At 31.7% G+C, this 24,317-nt stretch overlaps 3 protein-coding genes across 3 annotated transcripts; all 3 read right to left on the reverse strand.

The window, feature by feature from the left end:
- Positions 1-7,304: 7,304 nt before the first annotated feature.
- On the reverse strand, positions 7,305-7,823 carry TRIADDRAFT_6368 (uncharacterized protein; the record flags this gene model as incomplete). The annotated part of the gene is made up of 1 exon (XM_002117448.1): positions 7,305-7,823. A coding segment is annotated over one exon (519 nt), but the record flags the coding sequence as incomplete, so codon positions are not given.
- Positions 7,824-11,055: 3,232 nt separating this feature from the next.
- On the reverse strand, positions 11,056-13,688 carry TRIADDRAFT_32600 (uncharacterized protein; the record flags this gene model as incomplete). The annotated part of the gene is made up of 14 exons (XM_002117449.1): positions 11,056-11,103; positions 11,190-11,270; positions 11,646-11,699; positions 11,808-11,927; positions 11,993-12,103; positions 12,196-12,318; positions 12,536-12,606; positions 12,674-12,744; positions 12,828-12,902; positions 12,985-13,028; positions 13,096-13,142; positions 13,244-13,339; positions 13,423-13,498; positions 13,599-13,688. Coding segments are annotated over 14 exons (1,107 nt in total), but the record flags the coding sequence as incomplete, so codon positions are not given.
- Positions 13,689-14,991: 1,303 nt separating this feature from the next.
- TRIADDRAFT_61491 (uncharacterized protein) lies at positions 14,992-22,072 on the reverse strand (the record flags this gene model as incomplete). Its single annotated transcript, XM_002117450.1, has 9 exons — positions 14,992-15,118; positions 15,245-15,360; positions 15,462-15,505; positions 15,631-16,866; positions 17,000-17,042; positions 17,787-17,872; positions 18,043-18,216; positions 19,280-19,487; positions 21,986-22,072. 9 exons carry the CDS (start codon positions 22,070-22,072, stop codon positions 14,992-14,994), a joined length of 2,121 nt encoding a protein of 706 aa, XP_002117486.1.
- Positions 22,073-24,317: the final 2,245 nt, after the last annotated feature.

Consider the following 24,317-nt stretch of genomic DNA (forward strand, 5'->3'; position numbering starts at 1 on the left):
GGTATAGCCATGCTGGTATCATTTCCTCAAAATAGTCTAACAACATTATACACAGCTCTTCTAGCCATCGATCGAATCTGTTGCCGCCTCTGGGCTCTCTTTAAATTGTTCTTTGCCAAAGTAGTAAGAGCATGGTTTTACTCAAGCCTGAAAGTCTAATATTGAATGATTTCTCATATGCTGAAATAGCCTCATCATACATGCTTTGACTTTCATAGGCGAATCCTATGTTGTAATATAAATATCCAAGATCGGGATGATTTGTACCAAGGACTGATAAATTAATTCTAAGTGACTTGTCAAACATAGAATGAGCCTCATAATGCTTGATTTGTTTCCGTAGAAAACTCTTAGGTTGTGATATAAATCCGTAGCATTGGGATGATCTTCACTGAAGACTGAAAATCAAATATTAAGTGACTTGTAATATATAGAAAGAGCTTCAATATACTTTCTTTTCTTAATATTAGCATCTCATATGCTTTCATATGACTGAGCAACATCGGAATGATTTTGACCAAGAACTGACGATCGAATATTAAGTAATTCATACATAGAAAGAGCCCCGTCATACTTGCTTTAATTTTTATAGAAACTCCCATGTTTTTATATGAATTTGCAACATCAGAATGATTTTGACTAAAGACTGATAATCGAATACTAAGTGATTTATCACACAAAGAAAGGGCCTCATTGTACTGAGTTGATTCCTGTAGATAAATCCTATGTTTTCATACGAATCTGTAACATCGAAATGGTTTTGACCAGAGTGATAACTAATCGAACATTAAGTGATTTATCATACATAGAAAAAGTCTTGTTATACTTGCCTTAAATTTTATAGATAATTGCCGTGTTATTGTATGAATCTGTAACATCGGGATGATTTTGACTAAGAACTAGTAATCGAATATTAAATGATTTATCATACATAGAAAGAACCTTATCGTACTTGCCTTTGTCTCTGTAGACAATTCTATGTTGGTATATGAATCTGCAGCATCAGAATGGTTTTGACCAAAGACTGATAATTAATCGAATATTAAGTGATTTATCATACATAGAAAGAGCCTTGTCATACTTGCTTTGATAATGGAAGACAATTCCCATATTGCGATATAATTTGGCAACGTTGGGATGATTTTGACCAAAGACTGATAATCGAATATTAAGGGATTCATCATACGTAGAAAGAGCCTCGGCATACTTGCCCTGATTTTTATAGACAGATCCAATGTTATCATAAGAACATTCACATCGGAATGATTTTGATCAAAGACTAATAATCGAATATTAAGTGACTTATCACAGAAAGAACCTCGTCGTACTTGCCTTAATTTTTAAGGATAAATCATATGTAGTTATACGAATCTGTAACATCGGGATAATTTTGACCAAAGACTGATAAAGATCAAATATTAAGTGACTTATCGTACATAGAAAGAGACTCGTCAAATTTGTTTTAATAATGAAAGATAATTCCCATATTGTTATATAATTTAGTAACATCGGAATAGTTTTGACCAAGGGCTGATAATCGAATGTCAAGTGATTTATCATACATAGAAAGAGTTTCTTCATACTTACTATAGTACGTAAGAGCGCTCCATTTCATGATATGAATTAGCAATATGCAAATCATCGTCATCTAAACATTTTAGTTTTATTTCTAGTGATTTTTACTATCTTCTAATGCTCTATTCCAATCGTTTTGGGATATTTAATCTGCCTCTGTCAGTATAAGCATTCAGTCTTTTTGACTTCATCTTACAGTTTATTAGCCGGGTGTCGCCCCTTCGCAAGCCATTCATTGGCTTTCAAGATTTTATATTGCAACCTGTAAGTATTATAAATTTCAAGAGAAATATCGCACCGAAGTCCATCAAAATCAGTAGAAGTATAGATATTGATTCAATTTCATCTATAGTTTGAGTAAAATAAGTCAACTTTCCCTAAATTGTATGCGGTCCGGTATTACTGACCCTGTTTGAATGATGATCTATCTGTCAAGGATAGTAGGGATAGTAGATATAGTGGGCGGATTAATAAAGTGGAATTATATCAAACTAACATAGAAAATGCAGGTTCATGAAACTCAACTGCCAAATCAAATTATTTAAAGCTTAGGCGAGTTAATATGCACTATCGTAGATAATAACACAAAAGAAGACCAGAAATGATATGTGATGTATGGTAAATTAATACAATGTACAATCAAATATCTATAACTCAATAATGAAACATAATATGAGGATTGTGGTATGATGTAAGATGGCTTACATTAATATCGATTAGATATTTTCAATTTATAATCGAACCTAGATAGGACTAGTGAGTGTTATGACGGTTATGTAGTTTTGATAGCTTACCAGTCGCGGTTCGATCATGAACAAGTTACTTAAATTTAGCTATAATATTATAATAGATTTTCACGCCATTGGACCATGTGTGTCGTCCACGTTACCATCACACCAGTGGATCGAAATTGCAGTTAATGGGTAAACGAATACCGTGCAAAGAATAATTAATTTACATGCACTCCGTTTTTATAAATATCAATTTAACTACCGATGTACGGTAAAAATGGAGGTAATTTTATAAAATTGATGATGCTATCCAACCTGGCATGCTTAAATCATCTAAATCGTTTATATTTAATGCATTTAAAATCATTTGATTCAGATATATATTAGCTATATCATCAATCAACATATGCGTATAAATACCTTATAAGTGACACGTTAAAGAGTTAACAGCTATACTAGCAGAGTAAGACATCATATAAGATATTATATCAATATGTACTGTAGATAATTAGCTCATTTAGCAGAATTACAGTATAATCATGAACGAAGTTTTAGGCCAAGATCATGACTTAGCTTGTAATTTTAGAGATGTGGGTTGCCAAATAATGAATTGCAATTTACTGTACGTTCTCACTATTTTTATATGCATTATGTGCGTATACAACAAGAATTCGTACAGTCACAGCGGATATACTATAAATAAATATAGTAAATGTATGTGTAGTCTATTCAGATAATTTGGTAGTATCTACCGGGCCAAAATAAATAATTATAAGCATTTATATATATAGCTTTATTCTATATTAAATGCTGCTAGATTTATCAATGTATTAAATAATTAATACAAGTGTAAGCGCATCTGGATAGTAAAATTGAGAAATATTTGAAGATCCAAAAGAACTGAGCGGCCTTTAGTAATGATTCATAAGCTATTTAGTAGGCTTCCAGCTAATAATTTAAATAAGATGATATAAATCATATTTTGTATCAAAACATTGTAATTTCACTTTTTCAAAATCACACGGGAAAAAATTAAATGAAGATTGGCTTTGTTATAATAAGCATATTGCGTATAACATTATCGTGACAGTTAAGTTACTGAGTTAAAATAATAACGTATCTAACTGATTTAACTACCAGTGACTGCAAAAACTTGATCTGTTTCAACTAAAGTACAGAAAGAATTTAAAATAAATTTCAACTGTAGGATTTGACTGTACTATTAGATAAGTCAATCCAAATATATTACAAATTGCAATCTGCAGCACAAAAAAAACTTTGAATACTGGTTATTCACGCTGTAAGAGTTTCGTTCGCTTCTTCTCCAATATAATATCATTTCTGTTTATCATTTTTAAAGCAATCTGCAATTCATTAAGGCTCGCATTTGGCTGTTTCGTTTTGTACCACAAATTAAGTAATTGCTTCGCTTGGTTATATACGTGATCGCGATTTTGTTCCTTGATAACCTCAACATCAATAGCTGGATCTAGCACCGTTGCTAATTTTATCCAATCTAAACCAATAGAGCTTGCAATAGAATGAAAATAATTTCTAGGATCTGCTAAATATGAGTGTGTATATACATCACAGTTAGTCTTTAAATTTTTAAATGGCGAATAAGCTATGATATAAATCCACAATAGTTTACTGTTAACTAGCTCAAACGTTTCAATCGTGATTGGAATGATTTGTATCATTATTTATATAATCACAATATGAATAAGATAGACGATAGCTCGTATGCTCATTAGAGTATGTTTATTTAAATTACTTCACAGCTATTGATTATATTTAGTATTCAAACTTCTTAAAAGAAGCAGTATAGAAACTGGTTTTACCTTTATCATTCGCGTCTATCCATCGCTCTATGGGATTGTAAGGAAATTTTAGATTAGTAATCGTAAGAATTTTTATCGAAACGGAGCAGCAACGCTACATACTGAATTCACGTATACAGTATATAAATACTCTGTAAATTTACAGTCGTATTTATATATGAGTTTTTATTTAAATAGATTATACAGGTTCCTTTTATTACTTGCTTTTTATGTGTTCTAATGTTATACCATTATTCATACTAGCATACGTGAAAGATAGTGTAAAGCTATGGAGTTAACGTATTCTACTCTTGTGTTGCTCATATTCTCATATAGTAACATTTTACTTGCTTATTTTAGTTCTTGCTATGCAATTACTATTGATAAAATCATAGTTATCGTAACAGTAGTTTAAAGATTTTATATAAGGAAACCCGAGACGCAAAGATTATTTGCTGGTTACTGTTATTATCAAAAGATGTCGAAGTTACGCGAATCATCATGATTATCTATAGAAATAATGATACAGATAGATCTTAAATACTTACCCATCCATAACTTTTCGTCATAAACCATCCAATCGCCAAGAGATTGACTTGCAAATCGCATTCTACAATGTTGACACTGAATCCAATTTATATCTCCCGCCTTATATTTATCGACAATACTCGTTTGCTTGCAACATTCACTGCATTTAATGTAAAATCGACAACTAGCTCCTCGAAATCTTATCATTCTTTTATCCACTATCGACATCAATCTATTTTTAACAACATCTTGAGGCCGGTTATGATATATAGAATTCTTAACTTTATCTATAACTGGCTTGGCAATAATTGATCTATTTATTTTCTGAAAGCAATATTGTAATCCTATATAAGATTCCTCTTTCTTGACAATGAGATAATGATCATCATCTGCTAGATAATATTTAGCACATTGATAATATAGTTCTACATCGGTATTATTCCATTGTTTTAAGCATGATGAAAGTAGACAGTAATAAATTCCATCTGGGATATAAGGAATATCTTGACTGTCGTATCCGATATAAAGCCAATCTGATACATGATATTTTGATAAATCAAATGGCTTAGCATCATCTCTCAATAAATATGGAACAAAATATTCATATTCTACTGCACTACATGTATTGCCTTCTTCATGTCTAATGGCACATATAATATCATACGCCTCCATTAGATTCAATATTGTCTTTTTACTATTTTCATCCAAATTAAATTTATCGATAGCATAATCGATGTAATTTCTTGATAATCTTCCTGTTTCACTGGCTTTTTGGTATTCATATCTCACTTGTAGACTACCATCTAGATGATCTTTTAGTTGAATGATTGCACGAAATATATTTAATAACCAATCGACATTAGTTATAACAATTCCTGAATCGCCTACTTTATGGCAAAATATAACTTCTCCTAAATCATGTAAGTACATTAGCATATCTCTTAATTCATCATCACTTTTGTACAATCCATACTCTTGAGCTAAGTATTTTATTTCTTGCACTGTCATGATATTATTCACTTGAGTAGTTCTTATTAGATTAATAGTACGAGATATCGATTGATTGTTATGCTTATGTAGAGATGCGCTTAATATTGTAGCCATAATGTACCATCGAATAGGAACAGGATTACGAATAAATGGTAACGATTGTACAAACGTTTTAATAACGTAATGTAAATGAAGACAATATTGCTGACGTTGCTCCACTGTCGATGGTCTATTATCATCAGGGTCGCAATTAAAAATAATACCAGAAGAGTAGATATGACTCTTATAAGACGGTATAGAAGATATCAGCTCTCTAACAAATTGTTTAAATCGACGATGTCGTTCTTCTTCATGTTTAATGCAATCGCTATGGGAAGCTACTAGAATAATTATAGGTAATGAGTATTGTGCATGGTCATCGTTGACGTTAACGTCAATTTTACTTTGATTACTGTGGCCTCCTATAATTGATGTTAACCATTCTTGCATAGCCTTTAAATATGTCATTTTAAGTACTTGTCCATCTCTTGTTAGCACATTAGCGTTAATATCTTGATTAATGTTAAATGTGAGAATATATATACTATTAGCAGACATGAATGGATGATGTGTAACATGATAGATTGCGTGACCTCCGAAATCCCATATTTTAATATATTGGTTATTATCACGATTATTTTTGTTTTGGTTTATGATTGATGAACAATAATGCTCATGTAAGCTAGTTACAGGCTGAGATTGAGTTTGAACCGTTTTTGACGATATAAGAGCTCCTACATCATCGATAATACCTATAGGAGAATGTGGTTTATCTTCGAATTGATTTTCCTCAGATAGATCATCCATGCTAATTTGTTGATCTATGATACTGGTATCCGTTGTTTGCTGACTGATATTTTGCTGATTCTCTGCTGTTACTTCGGCTAATTGTTCTATGACTGTTGTCACTGTATCATGTAATATCTGATTGAAATCACAAATTTCCAAATTATGAATATTATAAGATTCAGTCTCTACCATTTTATGAGAGTCTTCAGCAACTCGTGTTGGTGATTGATTGCTAATTAACACTTGTTGAGTAAATAATTTGATAATAGATGATTTACCAACATTACGAGGACCGACAAACATCCCACGAATCAAACTATTACGGCATTGACCTTGATCTAATGCTTTGATATATGCATTGTAATATTTCTTTTGTTGTAAAGCTATAAAATAACAAAATAAAATACTATATTTAATGAAGAATTACTTAATAAAGTCATACCAACCATAACAATTCGATTAAAGATTTACCTTTGTCTTGAGCTTGTTGATTACTGTTGCCATGTGGGTTGTTATTGCTGATGTTATTATTTTCCGGTGGCGTAATCTTTATTATACCATTTCCCCAGAATAGCCTAACAAAGCCATCGAAAGCTCTTTTAGCTATTGATGTTGACGGCTGTAGGTTGGATTGCTGCCATCGTATAATAGCTATGGTATCTCTCATCTTTTTAACACTGGAATGATTTTCACCTAAGACTGATAGTTTTATGTTTAGTGACTTCTCATACATAGAAAGAGCCTCACCATAATTGCGTTGATCAAAATAGACATTCCCCATATTGTTATAACATTCTGCAACATTGAGATGATTGTCACCAAGGACTGACAATCGAATTTTAAGCGATTTATTATACATTGAAAGGGCCTGTTCAAGCTTACCCTGATTCCTATATACAATGCCCATGTTGTTATAAGATTGTGCCACATGGGGATGATTGTGGTTAAGGGCTGACAATCGAATTTTAAGTGACTTTTCGTACATGGAAAGAGCCTCGTCATGCTTTCCTTGTTTCTCATAGACGACTCCCATGTTGTTATATGACTTCGAAATATCAGGATGGTTTTGGCCATGAACTGATATTCGAATTTTAAGGGACTTGCTATACATAGAAAGGGCTTCATCATATCGGCTTTGCTTCTCAAAGGTAACTCCGATATTGTTATACGATTTGGCAATATGAGGATGATTATGTCCAAGGACTGATAACCGAATTTTTAGAGACTCGTCATACATATCAAGAGCCTTATCATATTGACCTTTAAAATCATAAATTCGTCCAATTTCATGATAAGAATTGGCAATACGTAAGTCTAGCTTGCCTAAGTACTTTAATTTCATCTCCAAAGATTTCTTACTATCTTCTAATGCCCCATTTAAATCACGCTGTGATATCTTCAGCTGACCTTGTCGGTATAAAAATTCAGCCAGTCTGACTGGATCCTGCAGTTTATTAGCCAGATATTTTCCCTTAGCAATCAGCTCCCTGGCTTTAGTCCACTCGTATTGCAATGTATAAATGTGACAAGTATTAAGATAAAGATCGCATAGGAATTGATCTATATCAGCGGAAGTATTGGGTATTGATTCAATTTCGTTAATAGCTTGCATGTAATAACTTTGTGCTTCTTTCAAATTGTAAGCTGTCAGGCATTTCTGACCTTGTGCACATAGAGATTGTATCTGATGAGGAATAGTACTCGCTCTATGACAAAATTGATCGGCGGCCATATATTCCAATTTAGTAATAATTAACTAGCGAAAAAGTTGTAGAGGTTAGAGGCCTTGTAACGTCTGCACACATTGATTCCTAACATCAATAGAACATTGAAAGAAATGAAATTATATCTAAACTATATATCTAAATGTTATTGAAATATTTATTTAATTCTAGATCCATCAATCTTTTGCATGCACAAATAATCATGCTTCAATAAAATTACAAATACAAATAGTATAATATAAAGGTTGTTAGGTACAGCACGATGGAAAAATTCTTAAATAGAAAGATCCACTTGTGATTCGTATACACGTACAAATGCAATTTCAGTTACCCTTACAGATTAATGATTCTAGACTATTACCAAAGATAAAATATTGGCTAAGAATTACCTGCACTAGCAAATTGGAGTTCTGTTCAGTCAGAATAGTTATTTATACGAATCATTACAAACTGCACACTAGCGGTGATGTGCGAGAATAATCAGTACCAAATCAAATATTTATTTTAATACTTATACAAATTAATGTAATTAAAGTACTACAACTGATAAAATGGAGGAAAAAAGAAATAGGATATGTAATATACTCAGTATTTAATATAAATATTGACATTAGCGGTAAAATAAAATATACCAATCGTAATGGTGTAAGACAACTTACGTTAAGAATCGATCCAATGTCTTCACGTTGTATTTACTTTCGGATAGGCCTGGTGTTATGACGGATGTTTAAACTTATAACAGCTGCTTATCAGTCAATACTCAATTATCAACCAATTATGATTTAATTTTAGTTCATAGACGTATACAAGTCTAACTTGTTCAAATAAACTCTACTTTCGCTCGTTCCAAAATAATGAAGAGAAACGAAAATGAAAAGCCCTGCCACGCGATTAATGTCATCAATACTGCGCAATAGCATATTCGTATGCCTTAATTGCTCTATTTAAATTCTTCCCGGAGATTAATGGCATAATGGTTGATCTTTATATTGTTATATAGTGGAAGGCTTAATTAAAAATATTGTCAACTCTCACCAGGCATATATTATAACAGGTAGTTACAATGTAGGCGTATAATACTACTGCATATAGTCCCATGTAAGACAAGAGTTGGTAATTTCAATAAAGGTTTTATAAAAGGAACTATGGTAATCAAGAAAGGGCTATCCCCTCCATCACAATATCGAGAATGAACTTTGTGTTAATAATAGAGCAAGGCTGCATAAAATTACAAGGCTGTTTGAGGCTCATTTAATGACCTATGTACAGTATAAAAGTTACGGTACGTCGATAAAGTAATATATTCTATCAAATCACTCCTTCCTTGTTTTACCTATATAATAAAGTACTACGAGTAGGTAGCCCTACTCTAATCTAGTCATCTATAAGGTTAGGCTCTAAGTGTAGCAATTAAAAATAATTTACAACTTTAAAACTTATTGTTGAATATTTTCAATAGTAAAACTTAGACCACATAAATTATACACAGCTAGCTCTCAGGTTTTAGATTGAACTATCTCCTACCAAGGCACCCTGCAATCTTACTTAAGGCTACAGCGATCGTCGCTAAATTACCCACCAACAGTGCACGACTATCTTAATACCTAAATGTAATCTTTGACATCACCAGTTTACTTAGATCTAGCGCTCATCTTATGATTACTGGAATTTCATGATCGAGCGTATTTTGCTACAGCCTAGTTCTCTAGCTTGTTGAAATCTCTGATGATATCTAGATTTTATGTACATACATTCGCCTGAGTAGTACGTATGGATTGATTTCTACCATAGTGCCAATAAATCCGATAAATCGTTATTTACTTTATTTACATTATTATACAATCAAAAATTGATTCTTTCCTATAGTTACTATAACATAGTGTACAGGTATAAATGTTAATACGGTGTCAAATAGGCGTAACTATATCGATAGAGGATATCGAACGAAGAACAATCATTAGGATTTATTCCATTCTCCACCCGTAATATACTGTAGCCCTGCTTCGATTCATTAAAAAATAAATACATATATGCAGTGTTTACTTCTAAATACAGTATAGTTTATTTTTAGTGAAACGTTTATTTCCACTAGACTGTATCATAACTCTTAATATGCTTAACTTATATTTAACGATTTACATTGCGGAAATCTTAGACGCTAGCTAGATTATACCGTAACATTACCCTTGCATAGAAGTAACATATTATTATGAATCATCCGTGTCTATAAGTAATTTCCTCCTGCAGTGCTCTTAATATTATAAAAGCTATCTTCTTTCGCCTATCGCATTAATTAGTTCTGGTAATTATATGGTAAGCTTGCACGCTTTACCTATTCTACACTACTATAGTTATTCGACTAGTCACGTCGTTACTCGCACGACAATCTTACACGATTATTCTCTTACACTAGTTCAATAAAGATTACTCTTCCGTTAACTATTCTATTTTACTTTATTGCGACGAATGCCGAACTCTCAACCTTCCAAAATATCACAATATATATGACCTAATACATAAAAAAAATAATCCTGGTATTAGAATGTACAAATAAGTCTAAAATTGAGTTGTAGATGGGTGATAGTGATGAGACATTTACATAATCTAAAGACCATCTAACTAAATCACTATTTCCAATTTAGTAGGCTAGCAAGAGTCAATAACAATACATCGATAGAACAGTTTTGCTGAAAATTAGAGTAATAACTATTCATAGGATATTATTAAAAAATCAGTTTCAGTGGCATTTCCAAGGACGGTCAATGTAATAAATTAAAAAATCTTGTCTTGGTTGATTCTTTTTCTTTTCATCCAGTATACCATTAACGTCCATGATACTTAGACGTTACTTACAATATATCAAGTAGACAAAGCATTTTTTACAGTATGGTACAAAATGTTTTTAATCTGTCGATCAAAGCAAGCCATTAATTAGTTAAGTATTAAGAGAAGAAGGTAATTTCTAGCTTAATGATAATTATCGATAGACAAACCTGTAACTTATCTTCATGGTTACTGTGGAAATCAGACAATTTTCGAAATTCTTCAGTTAATTTCAAGCATTGATTAATATGCTAAGAAATGAATAATAAAAAGATAAACTTCTATGTTCATTTTAAGCACTGATCAATCAGTCGATATGCCGTGAAATGAATATAAAGTTTTCCTATTCTTTCGTTCATTTTAAGTAATAATCTATAAGTTATAAAATTAATATTTCTTCCTATTTGATATAGTATAGACCAGTAATTGTATAATAATCTCTACAGCGATATCTCGATGAAAAATGTACATTTTATGCGATGTACTGTAAAGGCTCTCGTAGTAGCCTATTATTGTTGTGATATTTTATTGCTTAAATCAAGATGTAAAACTTCTCTTTATTATACTATCGGGAATGCCACAAGATTTATTATTGTAAGCTAATATTGGTCGACGATTGCACTTACTTCAGGTGAGATAAAGTCTTCCGCTATTTTTATACAGTTATTTAAATTTTTAACCTATAGAAACAACAAATAGGCAAGGTCAAACTAAATGATATATATTCGATGATAGTTTCACTATAATGTACCTTGTTCCAGTATCATAAATGCATATGATTTGCCTACCTGATGGGGAGCACCGGCTGGAATAATGATGGCATCACCTTGACATTGTAAAATAGCCCAGCCTTTTACCTCATATCTTTCATGGAGGATTTTTCTTAGACTTGGCGTAATGTAGAAGCTCTATAAGAAATAATATATTTTATAAAGGACACCAGTTATACGTTTTATTGATATATCCAACTCACCTGGTCATGAATGGGATCCGAATGAATAGTCTGTTTTTTATCACAATGCTCTCTTAAAAATAATCGAATTTTATCGACATCATCAGGACTATAGATATGCCAAATCGCGCCCTATGCAAATAAAATTGCCATCAGAACTTGATACACGAAAAGTCTCAAGGTTAATAAACAACTATTAAAGGAATTTATATTCTTGTACTTACGGGCATTTCACCATTTTTCGTAACTCTCTTAATTTGAGATTCGTCGCAATCTTCATAATCTAGATCGTTTAAAGTAACTGCAAGATAGTAAAACAAGAATACATTCAATTCAGATACGAGTATCTCTTTCATTATACATAGAGAATATTAAGTTAAAAAATATCTGATACTGACAGCGTTTTCCATCTTTACTGTATGCCCAGGATACGTAGACCTAACATCATATTATTATTGAAAGGATGGTTAAAAAGGCGGCTAAAAAGTGTACCCCGTAGAATAAACTATGTAAAGAATGATCGTTTTTCTTTTTTAATATTTTATAATATCAAATTATATGCACCATCGTATTAATTGCATCCGATATATCGATGTGAAGATTCGTCGTACCAGAATTAGGATATGCAGCACTACCTGTAGAAAACTAGAATGTTAGTGCCTATATTGATCAATTTGGATGCTATAAATAACAAAATATAACCCAGCCTGCCCTCACCATATGCATTGTACATTTTCGGACCTAAATCTGGTTTAACACAGTTTGGTGGTAGGCTGTAATGAAAAAATAACTTGGTTAATGAATGAAAATACTAGTAAATCACGAGATTAATAAAAATTTTAACTTTTTTCCTAACTGAGCCGCTAAGTTTAAGGAGCCATCACGTGAAGTAAGTTCGGGAAATGGAAAGGCCGACATGATATCATCATATCTATATGGTTACGAAAACACGTGTATGCATACTTATAAATCATATTAACTTTAATAGAATTAAAAAAGACGGAGATTATTACCCATCAGGAAAGACTTCACGAAAATCTGCAGCTGGCGGCCAGTCCTGAAATGTTAATATCAATATGCCGTGAATGGGTCAACTTCCATCAATATAGTTATTATTTACTTACTTTTAGCTTTAATATTTCTGTACTTTCATTCCTAAATTTTGTCCTTTCTGTTACAGACAAATAAACAATGTTAATAATGACAGAGACATGCTTGGTAATACGGTTTATCTTGATTGCTAATGCTTAAACTACTATCGTAATCTATAACCTTTATAATTATCAAATCCTAGCCAAAATTTGTCTTTAGGAAAGTTTTTCATTACCGCTCCAGTTCTACAATTTATAACTTCACACGTAGATTGAGCTAATATGGATAACAGTAAATAAAGACAAATTTTAAAATAGTTTGCCAAATCTATATTGAACTACATCGCATTCGCTATATACCAAAATTTTTGATAAAGTACTGAGGATTCCAAAATTTTGAATTCGTTTTATGATGAATGCCACATACCACAACAGGCTATGTACAAGTTAACAAATTATTAATTTAGTCCATCAGCTGAAATGGTGGTATGTTTTATAATTATATAAAATGTAGATTAGTAAAACTAGTTACATACTTCATTTTTTATCCACCTCTTGAGAAAAAAATGTATGTTATTCGAGTGATCAGGTTCATTTAATAGCACTAATTTGTCATCGCATATATATTTAAAAGGGGGATCTAGATTCAGTCATAACCCAATTATTGTTAGTCGTATACTTGTCGTACTTATTATATAAGAATTGCATATACGCGTACATAATCAGAACTAATATCGTCCACATCGATCATTTTGATACTATTAATTCTGGATGCATTAGTAAATAACAATACCGTAGATCTAAAGCAGCTCAAGGAACTGATAGATTTCAATGTAATGATGTCCTGAAGTTTATAATAAAATAGTAAATAGGTACGATCGTATATGCTACTGTAGTTGATATTATGAATTTCTATAATGCATTAGTAAGTGATATTTACTTGGATATGTAAAGTAGCCTAAGATAGAATAAATGTACTTATTAGATACTTTATCGATATAACATTATAATGTAGCATAAGCGAACTGTATCTTATTAATATGATGCAATAAATTGTGCAATACATCAGCAAGTAGTAACCATGTTTAAATCAGCTCAAGATTAGGGTAACTAGACTATAGTACCTTTTAATTCGGGATTAAGTGTCGAAATACTCGTATATTTTATTCGTTTAATTCTTTTGGATAATGTCGATTGCAATTTAGACATAGCTTAAATAGATAAAGTTAACGCCATTAATAATGACAAGCATTATCGCAAAATAGCCATACAATCTTAATTACTAACCTTTAAGAGGTATTATTTCCGTTAAAATGAGTCTTTCCATAGTATGTAATTTACGACTTTTACCGCATTTTAGCCAAGATATACAGCTGGACTTATTTTTATCTGAATATCATAGCATAATGTCAATATTATGCCATCTAAAATATCGCATTATCATCCACTTCGACTACTAACCCATACTTGAATTTTGAATAAAATCCTCTTGAACACATTCTTTACAAACAGTAAATCCACAATATTTACAGGTCCAATGAACATTAAATATAGAAGTTCTACAAACATCGCATAGTTCTCGAAATCCATCAACGGACGGCTTGATATAAATAGAGTCTAAAGGAATCGCAAGTTCATGTAATATTGTTATGGATGAGATCAAAATGTACATGATCGCCTAGTAAACATCTAATAATTTATTTACTCACTGCTGTATGCATAATAATCAAGAATTGAACACGCATACTTCTACCTTTATCCCCTTGCTTTATAGCCTGCAGTTCGTCCGCTAATATTGTTAAAAATATTTCACCAGTGCATTGTAAAATGTATCTGGAGATCAACTTTTCACATTTTTTCCTCTTTCCTGAAGATGGAATTGAAGAAAAACACTGAGATGGAATTTTATTACTTAAAACGCGATCTAATTCATCCTGATTCGAAGTAGAGATTGATTACAGGATTACCATTTTTTCCCGGTAGCCATATATTACTAATAGTACTGTTTTTATCTAAGCAGAATTCACGAGCGTTCCATTTGCCTGCAAAGGATAGCCTAGAATAACAAAACGGATAAATGCAGCCAGAATTTAAAAAACATAGGTTAGGACATACTGAGACTTGGTAAGATTTTAAATATTGCGTCTCCTTCTTATTAGCTAGCTTAGCAGAAATTACTTACAATCGGAAATTGAGGAAGCGGCAGCAATTATCTTCTATATCTGAATTATCGTCTTGGAAAGAACCACAATCTAGGCAGCGTGGCAAGTATTTAACCAATTGATTGCAACTACAGGGCTGCCATAAAATAAACGGTTATAATATGGATAATTACGAATGTATATACAATCATTATCAAGCTAACATTAATCCAGAACTTTTTTAGTAATGAGATATACCTGTGGCGTTAACGAACCATCTTTTGGTAGAGATTTTGGCATAGCTTTAAATGCAAATTTTTAACATCAACTATTATACTCCGCTTTTAATACGAATATCGATTGTTGAATTAGCGTATAATCGATGCCAAGGAGATACTATGATTGTAAAAATGATAGTATAACTTACTTTTCCGTTTCTTTACAGAATCCGTAGATTTAACTCCATTATTAAAGTCTTGTTTCCCAGAGTGATTTGGAGGTATAGGTGATAATGCGCTCGTAGATACTTCCGCCCAGGATTCTGCTTGGATGGCTTTGGAAACATTTAAGCAAGATTTAGGTAAGGAATCTGCTTCAGGTTTCGACCAAGAATCCGTAACTGGCAAGGTCGTACGCATAGCGAGAGTTTCAGTAAGGGATTTAGGTGCTGCTTTTGCCTGATGCTTTGTAACTGGTAGAGCTTGAGGTCCTATCGGAAGCGACGTAAGTTGCTTTGAAGACGATGAGCTCCGAATTGATGTTAAATCTTGATTCCTAAAATTATCTGATTTTAAATTCATAATTTTTTTCTTCTTTTTTTTTGATTGATATTCAAGACAATTTAGCTCAAATTGAAATTTATCGATTTCTCTCGTTTCATGTGGCAAGTCTATCGGCGATTCTTGAGCATTATATGCGTAATCAGAAAGCGTAGCCTTAGTGTTCACGTTGACGGCGGATAGATCTTCTGCTTTAGCTGGATCGTTACCTGATTTTTCAACATCAGGTGGCGGAAAATTTTCATTGATATCTTCTAACGCTGCCGTTTTACAGTCACCTGAAGAATTTCTTCTCGCTTCATCTGGTAAATTTTTCTGCGATTCTTGAGAATTATATGTATGAGCATGAAGCGTAGCCTTAGTGTTTACATTGGGGATCGGTAAATCTTCTGCATGAACTGGATCATTATCTGATTTTTCAACATTAGCTGGTGAAAGATTGTCATTGGAATCTTTTGACGCCGCCATTTTAGAATCTTCTGAAGAATTCTTATTTTCCGGCGGTAGATTAGTCATTTGCACTATCTTTTCAGATTGGATTGGGTTTATATCCACGGCATCCGTATTTTTAGATGATTTTGTTTCACAATCAAACTTCCTTCTACGTTTTCTTCTTGGTTGTAATAATCTAAGAGCATCATTCCAATTACTGGGGGTAATAGGATCCAATTGATTCTTCTTGGTTAGCAAGAATGAGTGATCTTGATCATTGCATGAAACGCTATTGAGTAAATTATTCGTAGGTGATGATGATAATGTGGTAGTTGGCGTAGCCATAGCTTTAGAAGTAGGGATCTCGAGCTCTAAGTGATTATTATTTGAATGCATGTCGTCATAATTACTGTTAGGGAAAATACCATTTTGTCGACTTTCAGATTGAGTAACTAAACACAATTTAATCCAATATAGATTAATGTTGCATTAGTAAATTGATTCGTTCACTGATTTAAATCAACTCAAAATGTGGAGACAATACCAATTTAAAGATTTACGACGTGTTTATTAACCTAAGCTTACCCATGGTTGGATTAAAATTGGAACCATTGATACATTGATACAACTACAAATGTACAAAGTTTATAAGGAACAGTTAAAAATAGGATATTTAATTTAAACAAATTATTATTGCTGAAAACGCTATGTAACATCCTAGGAAATCGTCCTTGTCAAATTGCTATCCTACCGGTATTGATTGAGTAGAAATCTTAAAATTAGAGGGTTTTTATGAATCCTTTTCGGTATCAAAACTTAAATAGCACTAATAGCAATGGATGGCTAAAGGCATTTATTAATGAACGCCTAATTCTTGATAAAGTATAGTACAGAGTTCTTCTATTCGTACCGTAATAAGCTAACTTGCTTCCTATAACATGCAATACAACCACGAAATATCTTCGTATTGTGGAGATCTTATAATACAGTCATCTTAAATTGCGATGATTAGGTATTGTATTCTGTGAAAGGATCTTCGCGACTGCGAAAGGTTAGTTTTAATATTGTAAAATTTCGTAGTGTGGAAATGTGCTTGCAAATCTTATTAATATGAAAAGACATGGAAGAAAAGCAATCGATGATTTCCTTTCTATATAAGAATAATATTCTAGTATCGTGCTTTTTCAAATATCTTTGCAGTCGCTAAAATGACTATTTTACTTAGAATCTTAATTACAGGAATATATATCTATTTGGCTAGCTATCCCTTTTGAAATTTTAATGCTAGTATCAAGTTCTTCATGAATGTAGTAATTATTTTAAGAATTTTTCACGAATACTAATCATACGGCATCTGAATCCATAAACTAACCTTGATATTACTGAGTGAGAACAATCTATTAAGCCGCCCATGACGAAAGCATGTACTTTCGTCGGATAATTCAGCCAAAATTTCATCTGTATTTAATTCAATTAAAGAGAATCGTCAATTTATTATAGTTGCTCGTATTCTTCGCGATTAATGATTTAGTCTTATGCTCGCCTATGACAAACTGATGCATAATAAAACATGCTAGCAATATTTCCATGTAAGGAATAGAGCTCTACTCATTCAAACTAATTTGTACCTGAGATCATTGGTCGAATATCAGTTATTCTTGGATCAAGCAACTTTGATTGCAAAGTCATTCGATCAAATATGGAGCAATGATTGCCACTAAAATCTTGAATTACGCCTTCACGCCACTGCCTGATCTCGCTTAGATAGAATAATACTTTGCAGCCCAATAATGCACGGTCTCCTAAGATAATTTAAACGAAGACGTTGCAATCATAAAAATCCTACCCATTATCAACTATGTTAATAATAGCATGAAACTGATTCTGATATATTTAATCTCTTAAATTATCAAGCATGTCCATTGCAGCAATAAAATAGATTCTAATCGAGCTAATCTCGTAGATCAATGATAAGAATTAGATTAGTAAAAATTGATTCCGAACATAATATTTTGACTGCAACTATGAAGCTAATTACAGTTATGCTAATCTCACAGGTTATCGATGATATTAATTAACTACGGTATAGAATAAAAACAATTCCTATCACGTTAATGATCTGATAGATCATTAACATTGTTATTTGCAGTAATAGAATTAACGTCGACTATGCAAGATCCATAGATCTTCATGATATTAATCATGGCGGTAAAACTAATACTGATCATATTAATCCCTTAGATTCTAGCTATTAACGATATCGATTACGAGGATAAATCTGATTTCGATCACACCAAACTCAGATTAATTATCAATGGTACGAATTAAAATAAGAAAAACTGATTCGAGTTATCTCTTCAGTCACTCTAATAACATTAATTACAGCAGTAAAACTGTCTCCCATCGCGCTAAATGATCGTCAAGGATATTACTGTAGTATCCTTGATTCGGTCATGTTAGTTTCTTTGATTAACAAAGATACTCTAGAATCTAGACTATCGACGGTAGGAACTAGAACGGTAAAATCGATTCAGTTCAGGCTAATTCCTAATTATCGACGATATTAATTAACTATAATAATAAAACTAAATCTAAATGCACTAATCTCATATCCGTGCGATGCAATTATAATTATTAATACGAATTACTTCAGTAAAACTGATTTCCATCATATCGGTCTCATAAATTGTAATTAAGGCAATAAATACTAATTCTGATTCTGATCGTACCAATTTCATAAATTACTAACTAGATAAAAGACAGCCAAGAAATGACGTAGTTACTGCATGATGGACTACAGCATTTTATGCCACGAGTATCGTGATATAGGGTCGAATATAAGTATATTATGAAAAATATTCTTACGTTGTAGTATTAGATATTTGCTTTTCTTCTCAAGGAACCAATGCATAATCGCCCGTTGAATATCTACGAGGCAGTTAAGCTCCCCATTACTACCACAGTAAGGTCTTTGATAAGGTACCACATGAGCATAAGAATTTGCTAATGGTTGAACAATAACTTGGTTATCATCTTGGTCAAAGTGAAATCGATCGACAAGAGGATAGAAAACCTGTTAAAAATGAACTCTGATCAATAATAATAATCAAAAATAATGCAAATAATATAAACCCATAATAAGATCGATCTTGCACAGCTGATCTATCTCTGCCTTTTAATTACTCTTGTACTTTATAACTTGAAGTAAAATAATACAGTGATACCAATCATGCCAATTCTCATAGTTAGATTCTTTTAAAGTTCTAGTATGTCTGCATGTTATGTCTTATACTGCGATCAGTAACTGTTAATCATTACTATAAAAATGCTACTGATCAATAAACACTTTACTACCACTATTCAATGTCTGTAATAGCATACTAAAAGATGCAGTATTCAAAGCGCATAGGGTACTAGTATAGTTTTTACTAAAATAAACTGTAGCGGCCAGTAAAAAGATGTTCATCACTGTGCAAATTATAGGGCTCTAAAATAATCGTTTATGCATTAGTTATGGTTAATAATTAAATATAAATTGTTGTTATTCTATTTGCTACAGCTTAATTTTAACTAATTACGGTAGCTAAGAATAAAGCTAGTAAGTTATCGTGCAAATTGTATACCTTTAAACTAATCATTAACTGTGGCTAATATTTAGCTACAAATGATATATTGCTGTTATATTCATTGTAGGAATTGCCACCTGACTCTCATAAATTATAGTATAACTTTCGATAAAAATTTGTCAGTTAATGTGCTAATTATAGAGCTCCGAAATAATTATTTGCACACTAATTACAACGAATAATTAGTCTGAAATTGTATCATCTCTTCATGTGCTTACAGCTTGATTTTAATAAATTACCGCTGTATCGATTAATAAGTGTAGGCTTCCATGTAAATTGTAGACGTCAAGACTAATCACTTACACTTTAATTAATTATTGATTGTAATTAGCTGTAAATCGCACGTTCCATTCATTGTAAGTATTCGCATCTATATTTATAACAAATTATAGTACAACTTCGATAAAAAGTCTCCAGTTATTGTGCAAATCATATCGCTCTAAAATAATCTTGTGTACACTGATTAAATCTAATAATAATTAGCTAGAAATTGTGCCGTCTTCTCTTCACTACGAAATGAGCATACATGCAGCTTGATGTCAATAAACTATGGTTGTACTGATAAAAAATTGTCAGCTCTCATGCAAATTTTAGCCTTCTAAACGAATCATTTACATATTAATTATAGGCAACAAATTAGTTACAAATCGCGTATTCTATTTATTGCAGGCATTTGCGTCTAAATTTATAATAAATTATTGTGCAACTATGGAATAAGGCTATCAGTTATTGTGGAAATTGGTCGTCTCTAAACTGATCCTTTGTACATTATTGAAAGCGAATCAATAGCTACGAATCCTATCTGTTACAACTTGATTTTGTCAGTAAACGGTAAATTCTATGATATACAGTCTAGATAGTCTTAATAACCAACGTATTAAATCAATATCTTACTGTTATCTTTTTTCTCTTGAAAAATTCTACATTAAAACTACACTGCTACATATCAGCTCGTACACTAGGTAATGGCGATTAATTATAATCATCATCAATGACGATTTTAAGTCGATAGTATGCTAGCTTGTATACGAGGTGGTCGTGATTAATTATATATAATTATCATCAATGATAAATTTTAAGTCGACAATATACTGTACTGACTTGTATAATTGATACTGTAAAATGGTTGCAATGTCAGAGGATTTGAAAACCCCACTTGGCTAGTAATCTAATTAAAAGCTATTTTATGAGACCGATAAACTAACACCAGCATAAATAATACGTTCATAATAGAAATTCTATAATTAGAAAAATGCTACTTTCATGGCCTTGTGTTATGTCTATTATGTATGGGATTACATTGCACCAAAGATTAAAAAATAGATATATTGACAGCATTGATGGAATAAAGTACAGGAAAGGGTATTTGGATGCTTTTTCAATTCTTAAAAATATTATCATGTTCTGTTCATAGCCAACTAAATTAATTAATTCATTTATTCTTAATATATTAAACTATTCCTCTTTCCCTATGATACTGTGCAATATAAAACCAGAGTAAATCATTTCAGAACCTTACGATTTTAAAGTGTCTGCTGAAAAAATATATTCAGTAACTGTAAACTACACTCATAATTTTATTTTTAAGTCTCTTTAGGATAGACTCTCACAGCTGATGAATCTATTTACGCCTGTGATAAATCTAGCGGAAAAGATGCTTTACTGAAATAGACAAATAGCTAAAATAAAATTGTGCTAATACAATGAGTGATAGTCGACGAGTTGTAGTAAGCATAAAATTACGCCTAGGTGATAAAGTACATTGAAGGGTTTTCGAGCGCTATTTTAATAGTTTAAAGGGACTAGTATGCTTTAACATCACCCTTTTTCACGTTATACCAATATCGAATTTTTCATGTAAGATCACTCCAAAGTAATCGTGCATAGATTAATTATTCATGGTATAAAAAAATTAATATCGCAGCAAGCAATTACCCAAACTTACAATAACAGGTGAATCGTTATAAAGAGCCAGGTAATCTTCGACCATAACAGCATTTAAACTTTCTTGTGAACAGTAAGCTTGGTCCATGTTGATATTCATTGTCCTGGTTTCATTATTTGGAAGTTCGACCAAAAATTGGTTAGGAGTCGTCTAATGAAGAACAGCAGTTGATAGTGAAGAAAAAAATGATAAACTATCAGCCTAAACTATAACTTATAGTTAATTTTCATAACATGGATAGAAGTTAAGCATAGAAACTAGGAAGGTACTGACAAATTATATTACATACGCCTGAATGATATGTGAATGCAGTGCAACAAGAATATTGAACAGCAGTACTTTTCAGAAAGATTCTGAAATTTAGTCCGGATAGTAATTATAGGTAGACTTTAGACCTTGGTAGATTAGCATAAAGTAATATACTAAATTGCAATGGATTACATAAGTAAATACTGTACTTTGTGGTAATAACAATAAAGATTTCTTTCTAGTTAAATACTGTATTATTCAATTTTTACTATAACAGAGTCAGTAAAGTATGTAATATTAAATGTAAATCATTATTATTAGGTAGTAACGATCATGCAATTTTCTTTCGAAATTTTAGACTTCAAAAAAGTACTTAAAATATTTTAATATATCAGCTGGTAATAAAGTCAGATGGTGAGGGCTAATAATGAACGACTAAAATGCAATTTGTCTCCTTTCAATGCCATTATCCTCATTGCTATGCCTGAAGTTGTTTGAACAATCTATATAGCCATTTCTCCTTGATTCTGGATAACTAACAAATTTCGATGGTAGCTGGTACACATTCTTGCCTATCTTGAAGGCATTGAATTTATTGTATGCTGCTGTTTACTCAGTAATCATATTAACAAGACGTTAAAACTTCTATAATCTAGTATAAGTGACTACGAGACAAATGTGTTGTTTTCTCTCAATTTTTAACCCTATAATCAAAGTTGTCTGCATTTAAAATAAACTCAATTCAATTGAAATATATGCACATACTACATGTAAGCGTTATAGGTCCTACATGCAATATATAATGTCAAGTATTAATTAATGTGCCTTTATAAATTTTTTTAATATAGTTACTTGAAAGTAAAAAATTTTAAGTAAATTGAATTAATAAAATTCGTTTTACTTAAGTACAGTAATATTTTGTTTCGAGCAGCCATAAAAATTAATGTTGAACGTAAATCAATATTATTTTAACGCTGAACTAAAGCCTACTATAGTAAATTGATGTAAAAGAATTGAGATAATAGTTAATATCTCTATAAAATTAGCATAGTAAGTTGGATTTAAGAATTTTTGAAGGAAATCAATGTTAGCGATATTGTATGATAAATATAATCTAACATGTTGCATAAATCATAACTTAGTACCAATCCTACTTTAATCATTGTTTCAATTTTTATAATCTATGTATAATATTGGCTAATAATAAGGTATCAATAGTATTAAGCTTATCTTTAATTATGGTAATGAATTACCCTTCTTTAGCAGGTTTAACTCTGTAGATTAGGTAGCTATAATAAGATTTATTTTGAAGCAACGACAAGCAACTATGCATTGCTACATATTTGAATGCAATATTCGGAGGGCCTAATCATTAGTAATCGACGGTCGATAAAAGGATTTATCATTTTGCAAATTTATTTAGAGCTGAGCGTGCAAATGTTTGATGTATTTTCCCTTCAAAGTAATTGGTTATTGCAAAGGTTAAGAAATCTTCGTGTAATGATAGTGTACTTCTATATAGTATCATAGTGTTTATCCTAGCATTCGTTAATAATAGTAATCACAAAAGTGATATTTAGCTAGCTGCTATTTTATCGTAAATTCAAGCTGGCTAACGACTTGAATGAAACTAAGATTGTTTGCTGTGGTAGAGAAAGTAGACGATATTTAATTTCTAACCATGACTTTACTGGTTTATACATGGTATGTTATTGCATTTTATGTGTTCGAATAGTTGTGTTGGCCTTCGTATATTAAAAGAATGCTATAATTAATTATACGAATATTCTACGTATCCATGGTCTTGTAGATACTGTATAACTTTAGATCAACACTAGGCTGATTTCTCTACTATCCGAGACAAGAAATGGTGTTTATATATACTGGACTATTATTGCTGATTAGATATATTAATTATTGGCCTACGAAAGATAAACGGTTATAGTGCTACGTATGATAACATTTAATTTAACAACTAACTAACGGTCGATAGCTCGATTACCTTAGAAGATTCATTTTGAAATTGACAGCTGCGAATAACAGCAGATTTCCATTGGATATCAGACCATTGATGAACTTGCTT

The sequence above is a fragment of the Trichoplax adhaerens genome, genomic scaffold (genome assembly GCF_000150275.1).
Source record: "Trichoplax adhaerens TRIADscaffold_24 genomic scaffold, whole genome shotgun sequence".
Taxonomy (NCBI): domain Eukaryota; kingdom Metazoa; phylum Placozoa; class Uniplacotomia; order Trichoplacea; family Trichoplacidae; genus Trichoplax; species Trichoplax adhaerens.